This window comes from Miscanthus floridulus, chromosome 7 (assembly GCF_019320115.1).
Source record: "Miscanthus floridulus cultivar M001 chromosome 7, ASM1932011v1, whole genome shotgun sequence".
Taxonomy (NCBI): Eukaryota; Viridiplantae; Streptophyta; class Magnoliopsida; order Poales; family Poaceae; genus Miscanthus; species Miscanthus floridulus.
Genome location: NC_089586.1, coordinates 131,198,533 through 131,218,188, shown reverse-complemented (window position 1 = coordinate 131,218,188; position 19,656 = coordinate 131,198,533). Strand labels below are relative to the sequence as shown.

At 47.2% G+C, this 19,656-nt stretch overlaps 1 protein-coding gene and 1 non-coding gene across 2 annotated transcripts; one reads left to right on the top strand and one right to left on the bottom strand.

The window, feature by feature from the left end:
- Positions 1–12,889: 12,889 nt before the first annotated feature.
- On the top strand, positions 12,890–15,259 carry LOC136464820 (uncharacterized). The gene is made up of 6 exons (XM_066463767.1): positions 12,890–13,224; positions 13,339–13,518; positions 13,990–14,071; positions 14,156–14,263; positions 14,463–14,621; positions 14,792–15,259. The coding sequence occupies exons 1-6, from the start codon at positions 12,964–12,966 to the stop codon at positions 14,986–14,988; spliced, it is 987 nt and encodes a 328-aa protein (XP_066319864.1). The 5' UTR covers positions 12,890–12,963; the 3' UTR covers positions 14,989–15,259.
- A 2,351-nt stretch (positions 15,260–17,610) lies between these two features.
- Positions 17,611–17,770, bottom strand: LOC136468340 (U1 spliceosomal RNA). Its single transcript, XR_010761843.1, has one exon. It is a non-coding gene; the product is annotated as a U1 spliceosomal RNA (small nuclear RNA).
- Positions 17,771–19,656: the final 1,886 nt, after the last annotated feature.

The following is a 19,656-nucleotide window of genomic DNA, read 5'->3' as shown; positions in this document are numbered from 1 at the left end:
TGCTCATATAAGAACAGTCGCATTATGGTAAAAAAAAAAGTTCACCACTGTGGTATTTATTATTATCGGCTCGTTCGCTTGTCTTAAAAATGGTTTGTTCGGCTTCTTTTTTCAGCCGGAATAGTATTTTTCTCTCACAACAATTTAGCCGGAACAGTGTTTTTCAGCCAGTTGCAGCCAAGTTTCAGACCAGCGAACGGGGCCTATGTATATGTAGCTCTTAATCCTCGCATTACCCTTTAGTATGATATGAAATATATTAATATCATTTAATGCGTAGTAGTATGCACTAATAATAATATTATTAGTTGAGTAGTTGCCCACTTCCTGTCTGCCGAGCTCGTGAGAAACGGATTCTATTGTTGCGCCAAGCCATGTTAGGCTACATTCTAAACCTCGCTCCCAACCATCCAAACGACGCCAAGTCGCATCCCATGACTCTATACTATGGGTTATAATAATCTTATTAGTAAATATGTCCTTGCGTTGCAACGGAAGAGATAAAAACACTAATGGTAACAACTCATAATTATATAGATTTCTTAGGTCAATATAAAATAATAAATTATCAAAACTGGTTTTATTAACGGCAGAAAGGCTATAATCCTGAATAAATTTGACGTTGCATAATTTTGAACAAGCTCTAAAAGGAATTATTCATAACGGAGAAACCTAACTTACCCTATTAGCACATCTTACTCCATGTCAGTTCAGAGCCTCTGAACCATCCATCTCTGGTATCCTATATCTATAGGAATAGGGCTTCTTATCGAGATGTGCATTAGAGAATGGACACTAAGCTGGAAAAAAAAAACTCCAGAAGGGAACTAAGAAAAAAAAACAAAAAGAGAGAGAGAGGCGACGTTGAATGAAGTAATAATAATAAAACTCTAAAGAGAAAAGTTGCTAGGCCTATCAGCCCAGAGAGGCCGTGAAGGCCCAATTCATGTCATACATATATAATCTAGCGAACCCTAACCTTATCTTTTCAGGCAGTCCCAACGGTGCATTGATGATGGTTTCTATCCTCATTAAATGACTTGCCACGTAGGCAAAATGCTGACATGGCAACGTAATTAATGAAGAAAGAGAACAAAAATCATAGAAATGGTTTCTTCATGAAGAAACCAGGTCTACTCTTGACCCAATGCACCAAGAAACCATGAAATCGCCATTGGGGAGAAACCACCAGTTTCTAGGGAGCTCGTGTCGCACTTCCATTGGAGAAAAAAATAGAGTTGGGAGAGAGAAAGAGAAAATAGTTATTACTCATAGAAACCATGGGTTGGAAAGCAGTACTTTTTTGGTGTGGTATCTTATATTATAGAAACTGCTAATTTCTTTCGTTGGGACTGCCCTTGTTGTCTTGTTCGTAGCCTTCCAGTCCCTCCAATCCCAAGCCCAGCCGCCACACCCAGGTCTCCCGCAGCAGCACCGGCACTGCAGTAGCCATGCGCCCACGCCCACTTGTCGGAGATGGAAGAGAGGATGGTGCCGGCTAGCTTCTTCGCACCCTCACCTGCCGAGGGTCGACTGTGACGGCCGGATGCCGAAGCTACCAACGCCTCGCGGGGCGCGAGGGGTCGCTGCACGGCGCGCGTCCTGGAGTCTGTGGGGAGCCAGGACTCTGGCTGCTAGATGGAGTGCACGGCAGAGACTCCGACTGATGGGCTGGAGGCTGCCTCGAGAGCTGTAGATCTGGAGTTCGAGCCTTCGATGTGCTCCCGTGCTGCGGCTTCCTCTGATGTTCGCCCGCTCCGGCACCTCTACACGGCCACGCCCCAGCGTCCTCCCTCTCTGGCAACTCCGTGCGGCTGCGCCCCGACGCCCCGGCATCTGCCTGTTCCGGTAGCTCCGCGCCCCGGCGTCCGCGTCGTCGCACGGCTCATGGCCTCGACGACTCCCGTTGCTGCGCCGCTCCGGCAACTCCGCGCGGCCGCGTCCCAACGCTCCGACGCCGCGCGGTTCGGTCTACTCTGTATTTGCATTCGATCTGGATTGGCCGTGTTGTATTATATTGCTACGATTTCGTGATCAATGTTAGATATTTAGGCAATTTAAGTAGCAATTTAATCCAGAAAAAAATAATGCCAAGTTTGTGACACATGTGCACGTGTGATGTAAGTGTCACGAAGGACGATACTAATTATTATGATTTTAATCCTTGATTATAGGGGATGAACTAAAACATACCCCGCGGCACCAGAGCCGGCCCGCTCGATGCAGTGTAGAGAGGTTGCAGTGCCAATCTCATGTCGCCGCCATGAACACCGAGAAGATGAGGTTGTCGTATGATCGATCAGTCGCATAGTTGCTCCCCAAAAACCTAATTGTCGGTCTTCACTCGAGCAGATGAACTCACGAACGACGTCGGTTTCGGAGGCCTGCGCTCCCTATTCCCTTGTGCACAGGAATCGAGACGGGGATGGTAGATAGCAGCACAACAGTAGCGTGACAGTGTTCTGGCTATGTGTTCTCAACTCTCATGAACAAGAGGAGTGCCCCTTTTATACAGCAACAAAGAAGACGAAAGTGAAGAGACGAGCGCATGAAAAGATGATGTTCATCATGGCAAAATCCGTTACTAGTAACTCATGAAACTGACAAATCAATTATCAGTTACTAGTAACGGAAACCACTAAGAAATATATCATGAACCACTATCACATAATGGTCATCATGCACCTAAAACTCATCAAACCGTAAGTTACACTGCATAAAGCACCCAACAAATTACACCTAACATTAATTTTAATCTTAGAATTTTCTTTGATTCAATTGCTGAATAAATTAAACAAACCCAATTAAACCCAACAATCCCCATCAAACTCCAAGACAGTTGGCCGCCTGCCCTTGCCTTGCGGTGCTACTACCACCGCGGGCCCTGCGCCGAGGCCGTCGCTGTCGCCCTACCGCGCGGCCGCCCTGTTCCCTGTTGCTCTGTTTTGATGCCGCCGCTGCTGGTACTGTGTCGTGCTGTTGCTCCTCTCCTCGCTGTGCGCACAAGGGCTTGCCCCCTCCCCTACTGCCCACACCGTCGCCTTGCCATTTATGGCGCTGCGGCCACGCTGAAGGGTCGAGATGGCGACTAGAGGGGGGTGAATAGTCTTTTCTAAAACTTAATCGCGTCGGCTAACCGATACAAATGCGGAATTAAAACTATCGGTCTAGCCAAGACTATACCCCACTATATATGTTCACTAGCACCTTGCAAAGATAACAATTATGCAACAAAGGTGCCGGGCTAGTTAGAGCTCTCCTAAACAATTCTAGGAGCAAGGTTACACAAACCTATGCCACTAGTACTTTAAGCAACAAGGGAGCTCCTACACATGCTAGTAAGCAAAAGCACAAAGCTAACTAAGCTCACTAGCAATGCTCAATAACAAGGCAACCAATGCCTAATTAGAGAGCGCAAATACTTAGTTACACAAACTAAGCAATGTGACTAACAAGGTTACTAAAACCAAATTAGCCACGCAAGGGAGCTACTTCTATGCTACACAAGCAAGAAGGTAATTAGCAAGCTACACAAGCTATCTAATTACAAGAGCAACTACACAAGCTTAATATGTATAAAAGTAGTTGCAAGCTTGTGTAATGGGGATGCAAACCAACGGGAAGAACAAGGTTGACACGATGATTTTTCTCCCGAGGTTCACGTGTTTGCCAACACGCTAGTCCCCGTTGTGTCGACCGCTCACTTGGTGGTTCGGCGGCTAATTAGCATCACCCGCTAAGCCCGCACGTCGGGCGCCGCAAGAACCTACCCCTTGAGTGAGGGTAGCTCAATGACACGCTTTACTAGAGTTGCTCTTCGCGGCTCCCGCGGGGCGAGCACAATGCCCCTCACAAGCACTTCTCCGGAGCGCCACACAAGCTTCTTGCGTGCTTCGACGGAGACCACCACCAAGCCGTCTAGGAGGTGGCAACCTCCAAGAGTAACAAGCACCACCGGCTTGCAACTCGATCACCTAGTGCCACTCGATGCAACCTTACGATGCAATCGCACTAGAATCGCTCACTCACACAATCGGATGATCGCTATCAAGTATGTGTGTGATGGAGGGCTCCCAAGCACTCATAAGCATGGACACAAAGTCCCCCAAGGTGCTCAGCTCCAGCCATGGCCGAAGGCCACTTCTATTTATAGCCCCAAGGGCTAAACTAGCCGTTACCCCTTCACTGGGCAACGGTCGGGCCGACCGGACGCTCCGGTCCGATCGACCGGACACTGGACCTCAGCGTCCGGTCACGCGATACTCGCCACATGTCCCCTACGTTCAACGGTCATCTTCCGATCCCAACGGTCATCTACCGACCGGACGCAGCACTTCAACTGACCGGACGCTGGACCCTCAGCGTCCGGTCGTTTCCAGTAAGCTCCCGAGCATGACCGGACGCGTCCGGTCGAACGCGATCAGACGCAGCCAGCGTCCGGTCACTCTCCAGCTACTGCTACACTCCACGTCAGCGCGACCGGACGCAGCCTGCCAGCGTCCGGTGCATTCAGATCCAGCGTCCGGTCAGTTGACCGACGCCAGCATCTTCTCCATTCTCTTCACCCTTGCTCAAGTGTGCTAACCACAAGAATTTGCATCCGACGCAATAGAAAATAGGCATTCCATTTTCCCGAAAGCGCCGAATCCCGCCGAGCTTGTGAGGCGGGATTCGGCGCTTTCGGGAAAATGGAATGCCTATTTTCTACCCATCTCAACCCTGCAAACACCACCTCCTTTGTAAATGTGCCAACACCACCAAGTGTACACCATCATGTGTATGTGTGTTAGCATTTTCACAATCATTTCCCAAAGGATGTTAGCCACTCAACTTGCCACGCCACTCGATCCTAGCGACAATGCAAAGTTAGATCACTCGAGTGGCACTAGATGACTGATATGCAAACAAGTTTGCCCCTCTTGATAGTACGGCCATCTATCCTAAACCCGGTCATAAACTTCTCTACACACCTATGACCGGTGAAATGAAATGCCCTAGGTTATACCTTTGCCTTGCGCATTCCATTCCATCTCCTCCAATGTTGATGCAACACATGCACCAACACGATCAGCAATGATAGGATCCACTTCATATCATCACATGATCATATTGGTTCATCGATCTTGACTCTACTTGCTCTTCACCGTTGCCATCGTCCATCGGCGCCAAGTCTTGCTCAAGCTTCACCGCCACGCGGTCCATCACTCCAAAGCCTTCGACTTGCCCTTCACGCTTACAACCGGTCCATCAAGCCAAGTCATGTCTTAATCTTCTCCACCTTGATCACATGACTCAATGTCATGTCTCATGTGCAATAAGCTCCTTCATCATCACATGTGTGAGCTTTGCAACATCTCCAAGCCATTTTCACCTTCATGGCATATGTTGCTCACACACATGTACCTATGGACTAATCACCTGTGTATCTCACATAAACACAATTAGTCCACCTAGGTTGTCACTCAATTACCAAAACCAACAAGGACCTTTCACACGCAGGTAGTGCTCGATTGAAGGCGCGTGTGTGTTGTCCGTAGCATCGGCGCGCGTGTCGCCCTGGTCGCGTCGGCCGCGTCCCGCCAAGACAAGGTCGCGTCAAGCTCTAGTTTTCCCCTCTTCTCTCTCCCACCATGGCCGACTAAGCCGTAAAACTAAATTCGGCAGGGCGAGGTCACCTCAGGTTGTTTCATTACGTCTCTGGCGGCACCATCAAGTTGCCTAGCCGACCATTCCCACCCCGCCTTGAATGGTGCCCTGCCAAGCTTTAATTTTGGAGCTTTTCCCCACCACCGTGCCGATAAGGCCGAGTCCGCCCATCACCGAGTTCAGCTCCCATCTGACCACCTCGAGCCAAATTGGTTGCACCGCTAGACTTGTCTCGAACCCCTCCTTACCATGCGCACCTGAGTCATACCCCCATCGCTGTCCCAACGCTGCTGACGCGGTCGTGTCCGCCGTGGCTCAGCGCCGAGCTCGCCGCGCGTACGTGGCCAACCTTGCTCAGGGCGTCTCCGGCCGAACCATCGCCTCACCCAGGTCCTTGGTGAGTCGTTAATGCTCACCCGCTACCTCTACTACTCTCTTAGCGCCGTGGCTCATTGAAACGTTGTCCTCACCACCGTAGCTTGCCCGTCGACGTGGAGACGTCGCCCTACTTCGTCTCTGGTCTTCTAACCGCTGCCTAGCGTTGCGCGTCGACCCATAGGTGAGCATCGACCCCCTAACTAGGTCTGCGTGGGTCCCAGTTGGCCGACGTAGCGGCTCCATGCCAGCCAACGCCGTGCCGGCGAGCGCGAGGGCTTCGGGGACCCCCCGATGCGAAGATGAGTCTTTTCGGGGGCCTTCGTGCATAATCGCTGACTAAAGGAATAGGACGCATAGTGGTCGCGTTAATAGCAGAAAGCGTGGGAGCTTTTCTACTAAAACGCCAGCGCGCGCGGGCTCCCCGCCATGGGCCGCTTCCGCGTGTGGGCCACGCTGGGCCAGTTCGGTTTCTCATTTTCGTAAAGAATTAGAAATAGCTTTATATTTTTATTCGAGAGCCAGTTTTGTTTAATTAATATAAATCTTGTAGATGTCCAAAAATTTTAAAACAAATTTTGTTAGGTTCCTAAAATTGTGATCCATCTGTTGGTGTAATTAATGTATACATATACATGTTGATACTAGGGGCTATGAAATCATTTGAGAGTGCTTAATATTATTAAGTTAAAAACTGTAGGATCTTTTTATGGTAAATTGGTGATAGCTTTAGTCCTGAAATTTTTATGGTAACTTCATTGTATTATTATGTGCTCACTGTAATTTTTGTAGCTTTAGAATAGACCAGGCATTAGGGTAATTAAATGCTCTTTGTTTCAATGTACATTAAATCATTAGTAGAAATAAAGATATATCCTTAATTTGTAAGCTAGGTGTTTGTTAGTTGAAGCCAACATTTTGCTTGGTAAAGATGATAGTTGGCTTAGTATCTTAGTCATTAGAGTTAGCTTAATAGCTTTATATGTGTATTCCTATTTTTAGAGTTGTTGTTGCCTAAATACTAAATCACATGCATATAGAGAACGTGTCGGCGGAGATCGTGACCACTAGCGAGAACTCTTGTTGTATGAAATGGACTAAGTATTATAAGCTCATACTTATTATTGGATTCTGGAGGTAAAACGTGGATTGATTCGAGTTCTCCCTTAGGGTGTGCTCGGCGGAACTGTCCGATGTAGCTAACTTTCGGGATGCTTAGTGTCTAGTGAAAGACGATCACCTCCGAAAACGTGTTATTTCGAACGGTTCTATCACACGCATGCCCCCACTCCGACACGGCGTCAGCGAACGCCCAATCGGCGACACCGAGGCTGTGCGTGGCGAGGTCGGGGGCGTCCCCCCCCCCATCCTTTGTCCAATTGTTTGGGTCATAGCTTACTAGTTGGAGCTAAAAATAGCTCAAATTAATTATAGTTAGCAAATAACTAGTTATTTTTTTTAAAAAGAGCACATCTATCGGTCTTCCTATTTAGATACACTGTAACTTTTTTTTTGAGTAAACATGAAGGGCAAAGCCCCTTACACTACAACTAATTTTGACCACGGCCACGAGCACGATTGCGAAGCAGCGCAAGTGCGGGTTACGGGTGCGGTGCTACATGGCCCCTTCCCGTGTCTTCAACCTCTTTTGTCGTGTTCCTACTCGCTTCCCCGCCCACCAACAGTCGATGTCAATGGATGGAGTAAATTGTTGATTTGGACAACAGCTGAACCGTTTCTTTATATACTTCAGTATCGATAGAAAATGAGATTTTGATGTAAAAAATCTTCTTCACCGGCATTTTAAATTGGATATCGAAATATTACCATCATCTAATTCTAATTTCTAATTCGAAGTTAAAGATGAAGCCGGCTTTTTAAAGTGTACACAAAATACGAAGAAATTATTGAAGGGTGCATTAAAAATAAAAAGATAAGATTGACTCTCTAAACCATACACGATATAGAAATTGTTAGAGAGAATGCCTTTTATTTTAATAGCTCTTCAAACGATGATTTACACACTACGTGCCTATTTGGTATGGCTCTCACGGGGGCTCCGGCTCTCGAAAGTCATACCAAATGTTATTGCTGAAAACTGCTTCACCGAAAGAGCCACGTGGAGAGCCGGAGTTCTTTTGTACTGCGAAGGCGAAGCCTCGAATCATGCTTCTCGAGGCTCCGTCTGGCGATTGCAGCAGCAAAGACATGGCTACCCTCATCCATGTTCGTTACTCGGCTACGAGGCGACGATGCGTCACCGCCAAGCGTACGTTGCAATGAAAGAAGAAACTTAATTTTTTAAATTCATTATTATGTAAATCCCTTTAGTCAAAATACAATCATAATTTTTTAAAATTGATTTTAATGTAAAAAGGGATATAGTTACTAATCAAGATTCTCCGTGGACCCCTGGCACAATTGTATAGGCTAGCATTAACTAAAATCGAAGAATTATTGGAGGAAGGCTAAGGCCTGGTTTAGTTCCAAAAAATTTCACCCAAAACTATCACATCGAATCTTGCGGCATATGTATGGAGTATTAAATATAGACGAAAAAACTAATTGCACGGTTTGGTTGAAAATCACGAGACGAATGTTTTAAGACTAATTAGTCCATGATTAGCCATAAGTGCTACAGTAACTAACATGCGCTAATGACGGATTAGTTAGGTTTAATAAATTCGTCTCGCAGTTTCAGACGAGCTATGTAATTAGTTTTTTTACTAGTATCCGAAAACCTCTTCCAACATCCCTGAAACCTCCGATGTAACGTCAACGAATTTTCATTTCGTGAACTAAACGCAGCCTAAACTACAACTGCGATTTCTTGGCGGTCAGATGTGACACGAGCGGAGGTGTGGGCGGAGGCGTGGCGTGCTAGGCTTCTGAACTTTTTTTCTCACTGACACCAGGGCACGCGGGATGTGTGGATCGGTGGGATCGTCTAGCCAGTGACCGGTGAAGCTTTGAAGTTTTGAACATGGTAAGGTGGAAGTGTCGCCAGCAGCTGCGGCGCCACGACGGCACTTGTGGTCATGGCCACCAAGACAGCAGTGACGAACTGTAGAATGACTGCATCTTCCTCCTCGACGAAGATGTTTTACCATGGGTGGGAAAGTACCGTGCTACCTCCGAGTACTTTCATCTTTTTCTATTTTTTAAGTAATTAAATAAGAAACATATCGCAGTTGGCATTTTAGTAACTGAGGGTGTGCCCTTCTGGAATTAGACGTCATGGGCCGATCACCGTAAGCCCAGCCCAATAGACTTACCCTCAGCGCTTCCTCCTCCTGTCGCCGACTCGCGGCGTGCTCGCGACCGGGAGAGGGAGACCGAGCGCAGGCCGCACAGACCCCGCACGTCGGCCGACGCCGCCATCGTCGCGGCCCGAGTCGCGTTGGATGGCGGAGCGCGCCTCCTCTAGGCGGGCGTGGTTGCGGGCCAGGATGGAGACCCGCGCGCCCTCCCGCGCCGCGGCCCTGGCCATGGCCAGCCCGATGCCGCTGGACCCGCCCGTGATGAAGACGTGCCGGCCTTTGAGTGGTATCCGCGTGGCGCGGGGCCGCGCGAGGAAGGCGAGGATGGCGAGTAGGCCGACGGGCGGGACCAGGACGAGGAGGAGGAGCGCCGCGGCCATGGCGATGGGAGCCTGTTTACTTCTGCTAGCGGTGGAGTTCGGGAGCCGTGGTGGTGCTTGACTGCATGGATGGATCCGGGTGGCAAGATTTTATAGTCACTCGATTGGAGAAGGCTCTGGACGGCATCAAGTCTGCAAAATTCATTGTCCCCTGCAATTTCGAGGGCGAAATGCTAGCTGCAGCCACTGCTGGTTTATCCCCGCAGAGCTCCCCGTTAATGGCGTCCATAGAGGTGATAGGCGCTGGACTCTTGCGGTTTGCGGCGCTTTGTTTCCAGTGGAATTGGTTCTCTACCATAGAGAAGTATTATGCCAAGAACAAGAAGAGCGAGTGATAGCACAATCCGTACCTGGACGCTCCTTTCCTAGATTTCATGAAAGTCAAAAGAAACAATAAATCGCGTGTGCACGTAATCTAAATGTAGCGTGGACGTGGACACGTGGTACTGGACAAGTTGAAGCTATCTTTTTTTTTCCTCGCTCAATCGTTTTTCATGAGATCATCTACAGTGTAGATGTAGATTCTGGCAAAAACAATAGAACGGAGGGCGCTAAAGAGCTTGTATTTGTTATTTTCATATGAATTTCTCTTCTAGTGAAGATGCAACAACTCGTTACGATGTACCATATCAACACGATCCACACTTGCTTCGAGTGTCGGAGAGTGAATGTCAAGTCAAATACTAACTCTAACAATGTGACAATTATTGAGTTGAGTGCCGGAGAGTGAATGTCAAGACTCTAATAACGTGACAATTATTTAACTTCATTACTTGGCACAACGAGCTTTATTTAATCAGAATTACTAAACCTCAACCGGTTGATTTGACTTCTCCCAACAACCGATTTTGCGGCCATCTGACCTGGCGTGGACGGCCATGACGGGCGCGCGTGGCCTGCACGGGGGGCGCGGCCGACGAGCAGGCGAGGCGGCATGGCCAGCGAGGCCCGGCGAGGCAGCAGGCGTGGCCGGCCTCGGAGCACGCGGCCATGGCGGGCGCGAGCGCGGCGACGTCGAGGTCTCTCATCGGCGGCTGGCGACGACGTGGGCGAGTGCGACGAACTGAGTCTCGTATGTTGCCTGGTTCGTTCGCTCACGGAAGACGGAAGACAGAAGGGAAGGAAGGGAAGGGTAGGTCCCACTGGAATATGTCAATAATTTGTAATTTGTTTTGAAATTTATGAATAATTTGACATATATTTCTTTAATATCTGCAATCCATAAAAATAGTTTGTAAAATTTTCTGAAAATTTTGGCATATATTTGCGTTATCCCCAAATTACACCACTGTGTCCATTAAATTACACTGAAGATATCATTGTAAATATAGTAATAAGACAGTGTAAATATAGCTATAAGCGAGTGTTAGTGCATAGAAAAAATTCAGTTGATAGGAGGGGCCAAAACAACTGAATGTGACCTAGACAGATCCTATTTAATTGATGGAATAATAAGAAGAAGAAAAATAAAAGCTAATGAAAACAGAATCTCCCATGGGCTGTATTATGGGCGTGTTCGGCTGCCTTTAAGCCGGCCGGCCGGCTGGTTCTGCCACTCACAAAATCACTGTTCACGTCCTGCCAGAACAGTATTTTTCTCTCACAACAATCAGCCGGAACAGTATTTTTCAGTCCTGCCGAACAGGCCCTATGTAGCCGCCTTGCCTCCTCACCCTCCCTGCGGCGTCGAGGTGGGACTAATCCCCGCGCGTCTTTGGGTCTTGACTCATGAGAAGAGAGATGCGGTAAGGCTGTCTCCAACAGGAGACCCATCGTGGAACCCAAACCTAAAATGTGTCTCAAACAGAGTACCTATATAGAAGACCCATTTTAGGTGTCAGGAGAGGCATAACACAAATCTGAGTATCCTCTCTCCTGAAGATCTATTTGCAGAAAGAGTTGTCTTTTAGGTCTTGTTGTTGAAGAAGACCAAAAATAGATATTGAACTCTTTACCTGTAGCGCTACCCAAACGACGAATGAGTCTTATATTTTGGGTCGCGGTCGTCGGAGAGAGTCTAACACCGCTCTGCCTTTGGGTCACTCTCGGACGTAAGGATGGCAACGGGTCGGGTTCGGATCAGGTGGAGTCTCCGTGCACCCAAAACCGAAACCCAAAATCGAAACCCGAATCCGCCCCGAAAACCGATTCAGGTGGAAATCCATCACCAAAACTAAACCCGCAGATACCCAAAACCCGAACGGATACCCGAAACCCGAATGGATACCCGAAACCCGCGGATATATATACACATATTCACATGTATAAACAAGAGGCAACAAATAATAAATATTTTCATGAGTCAACTTTAAATAAATTTAATAATCTAAGTAAACAAATTGTTATTAGTATATTATAAAACATGAGTTTTAATTCCAAATAATTTATTTCGGATATCCATTGGATATCCACGGGTGGGAAACCAAATCCGAAACTGAACCCGATTGGTTTCGGGGCCCCGAACCCGAAAACCGTGGGTGAAAAACCATCCCCAAACCCGAACCCGCAGAACCCGAAATCCACGGATATCCGCCCCAAACCCGATCCGTTGCCATCCTTACTCGGACGGCTGAGCGGCTAGCTCCACGCGGTACGCTTCAGCTAGGCCGCACGCAGTGTGAAACTGGGCCGTCAAGGTAGTAAAGTAGTACATGGGCCGAGGCTGGTTGCCAATTTGGACTGGCTTCAGCTATTGCTGATCTGGACGGGCTTTCTACCTTTCTCCAGGACTCCAAGCCTAGTTCGTTTATTTAGATTGCTAAAAAAAAAGTTCGTTTATTTAGAAGAAAGAAAATCTTTGTGCGTGCCATCTCACCTTGCTCCCTGAAAATTTTCAAACAGAGTGATCATCTTGCTCTGTGAAAACTGATGTGATTTCTTAGCTTCCATACTGATGTGATTTCTTAGCTTCCATAAGTCCCACAAGGCTGCTGAAGAGAAGACGTTATTGTTATGGACATAGCTTTTCAGAAGTTAGTTCTATCTCCCTGTTTGATGCATTCACACTCAGTTCTCTTAATATGCTTTTATGAAACTATATTCCTTTATGCTAATTTAATAATATTTATTACACATCATAAATATTAATAATTTTTTAAATTTAATTAAATTTAAAATGGTTTGCCTCGTAAAAACGAGATAAACGAGATGCACAATTATTTTCGGAATGGCAGTCATAGTGAAAAATTGTGTTTCTGGTGCAGTAGCAGAGTCGTGTGCTCCTAGTGCAGCTTCCGGTGTAATTATCGGAAGGGGCAAGCAGCTGCAGAGCTGTCGCGACCCAAGGGGACGACGCGAGGAAGATGAGGGCGGTGGTGATCACGCGCGGTGGCGGCGGCCCAGAGGTGCTGGAGGCGCAGGAGGTGGAGGACCCCGCGCCGCTGGGAGACGGGGAGGTCCTCCTCCAGGTGGCCGCCGCGGGCGTCAACCGCGCCGACACGCTCCAGCGCCACGGCCGCCACCCGCCGCCCGCCGGCGCGCCCCCGTACCCGGGGCTCGAGTGCTCCGGCACCATCCTCGCGCTCGGCCCCAACGTCCCACCGCGATGGGCCGTCGGCGACAAGGTGGAGTGGATCCGCTGCCCTGCCCCTGCCTGCCTCCTGTGGCGAACTTAGATTTCGCTTCTGCTGCTGCTGTGTGTGATTTGTTTTGTGCCCCGTGCTGCTGTCGCCCTGCAGGTCTGCGCGCCCCTTAGCGGAGGCGGGTACGCGGAGAAGGTGGTGGTGCCGGCGGGCCAGCTGCTGCCGGTGCCGGAGGGCGTGTCCCTTACGGACGCGGCCGGCTTACCCGAGGTGGCCTGCACTGTCTGGTCCACCGTGTTCATGACCAGCCACCTCTCCCCCGGTGAATCGTTCCTTGTAAGAACACTTCCCTATTTCCTTCTATGTAGCTGCGTCCCAAGAGAAGTGCAGAACTCGGTTAGCTAAGTAGGTGTATCCTCTAGGGATGGGATGGCATCGTGATTTCCTGATTCCAATTTTGTATGCGTAAATCAGTAAGGATCATAAATGGTTTTAACCAATTAATTTGAATCAATAAGCATCACAAATGATTTCTATCTGCTGATTATCTTCTTGAGGATTTCTTTTGCTCCACGAGAAATCAGCAAGCCATCACCAGCTGGGACTGAGAATAGTAAAATAAAGCCCAAATAAAAGTACTGAAAGAGGTGCCAAATTCTTCTCAGCCACCTACTCGTATTTGGAGTAACTTCCAGTACTTAACTGCCAGGAAATGGAGAGTGCAATTGGGGGTTCTTAGCATCTAATTAGATGGGAATCTCTCTGTTTGTGTTCGTTCGGGATGACCATGTATCTTCAATTTTGCAGGTACATGGAGGATCAAGTGGAATTGGTACATTTGCTATACAGATTGCCAAGCACCTTGGAATTAAGGTTTTTGTCACGGCAGGTTTGTTCATTATAACACAAATAAGACACAGTCAAATGTTCTTGGTGATGTCATGTCCCCAATAATCATGCTGAAAAATTATAGGAAGTGAAGAAAAACTAGCAGCCTGCAAAGATTTGAGTGCTGATGTATGCATAAACTACAAAACTGAAGACTTTGTTGAGCGTGTCAAACAGGAAACTGATGGAAAAGGTATATCGCGTAATCCTACCACCTGACCTACCACCTGATTATGTTTAATATTAGCTCATTTGTATTGTATCTAAAGTGCATATCTTACAGAGCATTCTTTTAGCAACTGAATGTTAACAGCATGCTTAGTACCATTATTCCCTGGAGGAACTACTTCTCTCTCTCTCTCTTTACTGACTCGAATCTGAACATCTACCAGGTGTTGATGTAATTCTCGACAACATTGGAGGACCATATCTCCAGCGCAATCTGAACAGCTTAGGTGTTGATGGTAGACTTTTCATCATCGGCTTCCAAGGCGGTGCTGTAACTGAAGTGAACCTGCAAGCTGTGTTTGCACGGCGTTTGACCATACAAGGTATTCTGGTTGCCTATGCCTGCAGGCAATAACAACCTATCTACATTGCAGTGATGCTCAGGACGTGTTGTTATGACATTTTTGCTGGTTGAGGTGCTTGTATAGGATTCCTAAATGTTGTGTTCTATTTTAGCACTCGATTAAGGTTTCATGATCTTTTGTGCGTGCAGCTGCTGGACTGCGCAGCAGAAGCCTTGCTAATAAAGCTCAAATCGTCAGTGAGGTGGAAAAGAATGTGTGGCCCGCAGTCACTGCTGGCAAGGTGAAGCCGGTGATTTACAAGACGTTCCCGTTATCTGAAGCAGCTGAGGCTCATAGGTTGATGGAAACTAGCTCACACATTGGCAAAATACTGCTGCTCCCATGACTTCCTGTCCAATGTTTGCTGTCTAACTCTTGGAGGAGTCAGTTCAAGCGAGCTACAACTTTGTAATACTGTAACGACCTCTGTATGTATCATGTACTGGTGTGGCATGCCTTTTTTTTACCTCCCATGAGGCTGAAATTTGGCTGATGCTTATGCTGATTTGTTGCGAGAGAAAAACACTGTTCGTTCGCTGAAAAGTACTGCTGAAGTAGTTCAGGCGAACAGAGAACTGTGATGTACTGTGCAGTAATAAAATGGCAGCTACACTCTATCTTTGTCAGCGTGCTACCAGTATATTCTTTAGACCGCTGCAGACCCGGCAATAATGCCTGCCGATCTGCAGACTGACATTCTTCATCAAGGTCGCTGACGAACAGTGTTGTTGAGCTCATGCCGTTGCACAACATCGTTAATTGCGTGACTGGTTTGGTGACTAGTATGTGCGTGTGTCCACCAGGCCAGGCAGTAAGCATGGCCGGCATATGCACATACAAGCAGGTTTGTTTGGTTGGTTTATCTCAGTTGGGCCAGCCTTGATATAGTTGCTGTTTGGTTGCCTGCTTTATGGGGGCCAAATTTTAGCTTCAGATTTGGACACTGCCTAACGCGAAATTGATTGGAGTTCAGGCTGGGAGGCTACCTTTGCTGCACCTGCTTCGGCACCAGGCTCTACTCCTCTCCCAGTCCCACGCAACCACCCTGTTTGGCTCATATAAGCCGGCTTATAAGCCAGCTTATCAGTCATGGTACAGTATTTTTCTCTCCCAACAAATCAGCACAAACGGCTTATAGACCAGCCAAACGTCCCATATCTGCATCCCTAGGGCCTAGCTAGGTTGTTCATTTAGGCAAAGGGGATGTGCTTGACTGCTTGTTCTCCTCCATCGTTATAAGACAAAAAAAGTTTACAAAAGATAATAAAAAACATGGATGATTCATTCCAACATGTTAGGCGATAATTTGTCCACTTAATATCAAGCGACCCAATCTGCACCTTTTTTTTAGTCATATGGACTAGTGGGGTCAGTGAAATCTTGTGCTGGGAGTGTGGTTTACAGCCTTTAAGAGCATCCCTAAGAGTTTTCTTATTCATCTTCTAGATTTAAAATTAAGGTTTATGCAACAAAAATCACCCTCCAACATTCCTATTCAACATCCCGTATTTAGTGTTATCCTAAATTATCCTCTCTCCCTCTCAAATTTGAGATGTCATATTGTCCACCCTATATATTATTTGAGATAGGGTAACTGTTGGAGAAGAGATATTTCGAGAGGATTTTTTTGTTAGAATGTACCCTATATGAGGATTTAGAAGAATTAAATTTAATAGAACTCTTGGAGATGCTCTAAGACCACACATGTGACATTTGGATGTTGCATGGGTTTGGGATATGCAAATAAAGGATAAAAAGGATTGGGTATAGGATAGGGATATACATTTTGTTCCATTCGGTGCGAGGCTCATAGTATGCTATCATCTGTTTCACTAGTACATGTTTTTTCCCTAGTATCATTTTCTCAAGCATGCCAGCAAAAAAATTGGGGGAAAAAGTAGAAAATGTGTCACTAAGATTGCATCCTAAGTGCTGAAAAAAGAGACATTCTACACATTTTTGTTACTGATGAATACTGAGAATGTGGTTTGCCTAATTTCAGAGCTAAAGAGGAGGTCGGAATTGACAAACATCATAGCAGGATCGTCTGGCGGAATGAAGGCCGACGATGTCGCCAAGAAGGCTCTGGACGGCATCAAGTCTGCAAAATTCATTGTCCCCTGCAATTTCGAGGGCGAAATGCTAGCTGCAGCCACTGCTGGTTTATCCCCGCAGAGCTCCCCGTTAATGGCGTCCATAGAGGTGATAGGCGCTGGACTCTTGCGGTTTGCGGCGCTTTGTTTCCAGTGGAATTGGTTCTCTACCATAGAGAAGTATTATGCCAAGAACAAGAAGAGCGAGTGATAGCACAATCCGTACCTGGACGCTCCTTTCCTAGGTTTCATGAAAGTCAAAAGAAACAATAAATCGCGTGTCGGCGTGTGCACGTAATCTAAATGTAGCGTGGACGTGGTACTGGACAAGTTGAAGCTATCTTTTTTTTTCCTCGCTCAATCATTTTTCATGAGATCATCTACAGTGTAGATGTAGATTCTGGCAAAAACAATAGAACGGAGGGCGCTAAAGAGCTTGTATTTGTTATTTTCATATGAATTTCTCTTCTAGTGAAGATGCAACAACTCGTTACGACGTACCATATCAACACGATCCACACTTGCTTCGAGTGTCGGAGAGTGAATGTAAGTCAAATACTAACTCTAATAATGTGACAATTATTGAGTTGAGTGCCGGAAGAGTGAATGTCAAGACTCTAATAACGTGACAATTATTTAACTTCATTACTTGGCACAACGAGCTTTCTTTAATTGATGGAATAAGAAGAAGAAGAAAAATAAAAGCTAATGAAAACATAATCTCCCTGGTTACAAGATATCCTTGGCAGGGACCAAACAAGGTATTCTTGGCAGGGACCAAATTTCAGCCCATATTGCTCAAAGGACCCCTAACCAAATTCTGCAAATCTTGCTTTTAACAAGCCAAGGACCAAAATTTAAATTGTTAGAATTGGCAGGGGCCGCGCGAACGCGTACCCCCTCGACCACAAATTATGACGTCCACTCTGCCACTTGGGGAGATGATAGACTAGCTCGCTCACCAAGTGTAACGTGGGCCACTGATCTAGGCCATGGACCTTACTAATCACCCATCGACCCCGTCCAGGTAAGTATGGACCAACGTTGCCCATGGTCTGCATTATGTAGCCGCCTCGCCTCCTCACCCTCTCTGCGGCGCCGAGGTGGGACTAATCCTTGCGCGTCTCTCGGTCTTGACTCCTGAGAGAGATGCGGTAAGGCTGTCTCCAACAGGAGACCCATTGTGGAACCCAAACCTAAAATGGGTCTCCAACAGAGTACCTATATGGAAGACCCATTTTATGTGTCAGGAGAGGCATAACCCAAATCTGAGTATCCCATGTCCTGGAGACCTATTTACAGAAAGATTTGTCTTTTGAGTCTTGTTGTTAAAGAAGACCAAAAATAAATATTAAACCATTTATCTATAGTGCTAACAAAGAACGAATGAGTCTTATATTTTGGGTGGCGGTCGTCGGAGAGAGTCTAACACCGTTTGGATCACGCTCGGACGGCTGAGCGGCTAGCTCCACGCGGTAGGCTTCAGCTAGGCCGCACGCAGTGTGAAACTGGGCCGTCAAGGTAGTAAAGTAGTACATGGGTCGAGGCTGGTTGCCGATTTGGACTGGCTTCAACTATTGCTGATCTGGACGGGCTTTCTACCTTTCTCCAGGACTCCAAGCCTAGTTCGTTTATTTAGATTGCTCAAAAAAGAGTTCGTTTATTTACAAGAAAGAAAATCTTTGTGCGTGCCATCTCACCTTGCTCCCTGAAAATTTTCAAACAGAGTGATCATCTTGCTCTGTGAAAACTGATGTGATTTCTTAGCTTCCATAAGTCCCACAAGGCTGCTGAAGAGAAGACGTTATTGTTATGGACATAGCTTTTCAGAAGTTAGTTCTATCTCCCTGTTTGATGCATTCACACTCAGTTCCCTTGGTATTGCTAAGAGAAAGATGTTATCAGATATAAGAATGAATTGCTTTCAACCAAGGTGTGGGGGTACGACCCCTGGTATCCACAAGATAAGACATGGGCCGCACCATCAGAAGTGGCCCAGCCCACAAGATCAAGGCGTGCACGGCACTGGCCGACGTGCACCGCAAGATGTTGTATAGTACCAAATATGATACTTTCCTTGTAACCCTACCCCTCCAGAGTATACAAGGAGAGGCAGGGGTCCCCTAATCGACATACATCTTCATACATCTTATATTCAATACAATACACCAAAGACACATGACGTACGGTATTATGTCGATCAGACGGCCCGAACATGTCTAAATCACTATCTCTGCGCCTTGTGTCACCATCCGATTCCTGATCTCGCTCACCTCTACGACAAATCTACCATCGCGGGATACCCCTCGGTGGACTGCCGAGCATCTTTTATCGACAGTTGACGCGTCAGGTAGGGGATCGTGCGTGCTGATCCATGGCGAACCAGATGGACCTCAAGATCAATCCCATCCGTGGCGATTTGGCTTCTGGCGGCGGCGTCGCTCACCTACGATGGAGTCATCGTCTTCAGGCCATTCGTGGTAGCTTGACGTCGCTACACGACTCGTCCTGATACTCATGCATTTGGCCGCGCGATTCTGCGCTCCATAGCAAGTTCGGCATCAAGAATACTGCGTGTCGTCTCGTCTCCATCCACTCCAGATGCGATTTCATCTCAGCTTTGTTCAGATCCGATCTAATCACAAGTCAATCTGCAATTCCGCCTTCTCCGTCTCCAACACGCATCAATGTTCAAATCAAGGTCTCAGTAATCAAGAAGCCTTGTCGTTACGAGACGGTGACACACGTGCAGCGACTTGCAAGCCAAACCAATCTTGGTTGCTTGCATGTATACATACATCTCCATGATCCGACGATTCGACTCAACACAAAGCCTTGCAGCAATGGCAACAACATAGAAGACGATCCAGAACTACTCGGCAGCTACTCGGCTTCATCAAGAATATATCGGGGAGCAGCTC

Excerpts from the sequence above, each read along its gene's own strand:
- LOC136464820 (XM_066463767.1), top strand. The coding sequence starts at position 12,964 with ATGAGGGCGGTGGTGATCACGCGCGGTGGCGGCGGCCCAGAGGTGCTG. Across the intron at positions 13,225-13,338 it reads GATGGGCCGTCGGCGACAAG|GTCTGCGCGCCCCTTAGCGG; the intron begins GTGGAGTGGATC and ends GTCGCCCTGCAG. Across the intron at positions 14,264-14,462 it reads ACAGGAAACTGATGGAAAAG|GTGTTGATGTAATTCTCGAC; the intron begins GTATATCGCGTA and ends AACATCTACCAG.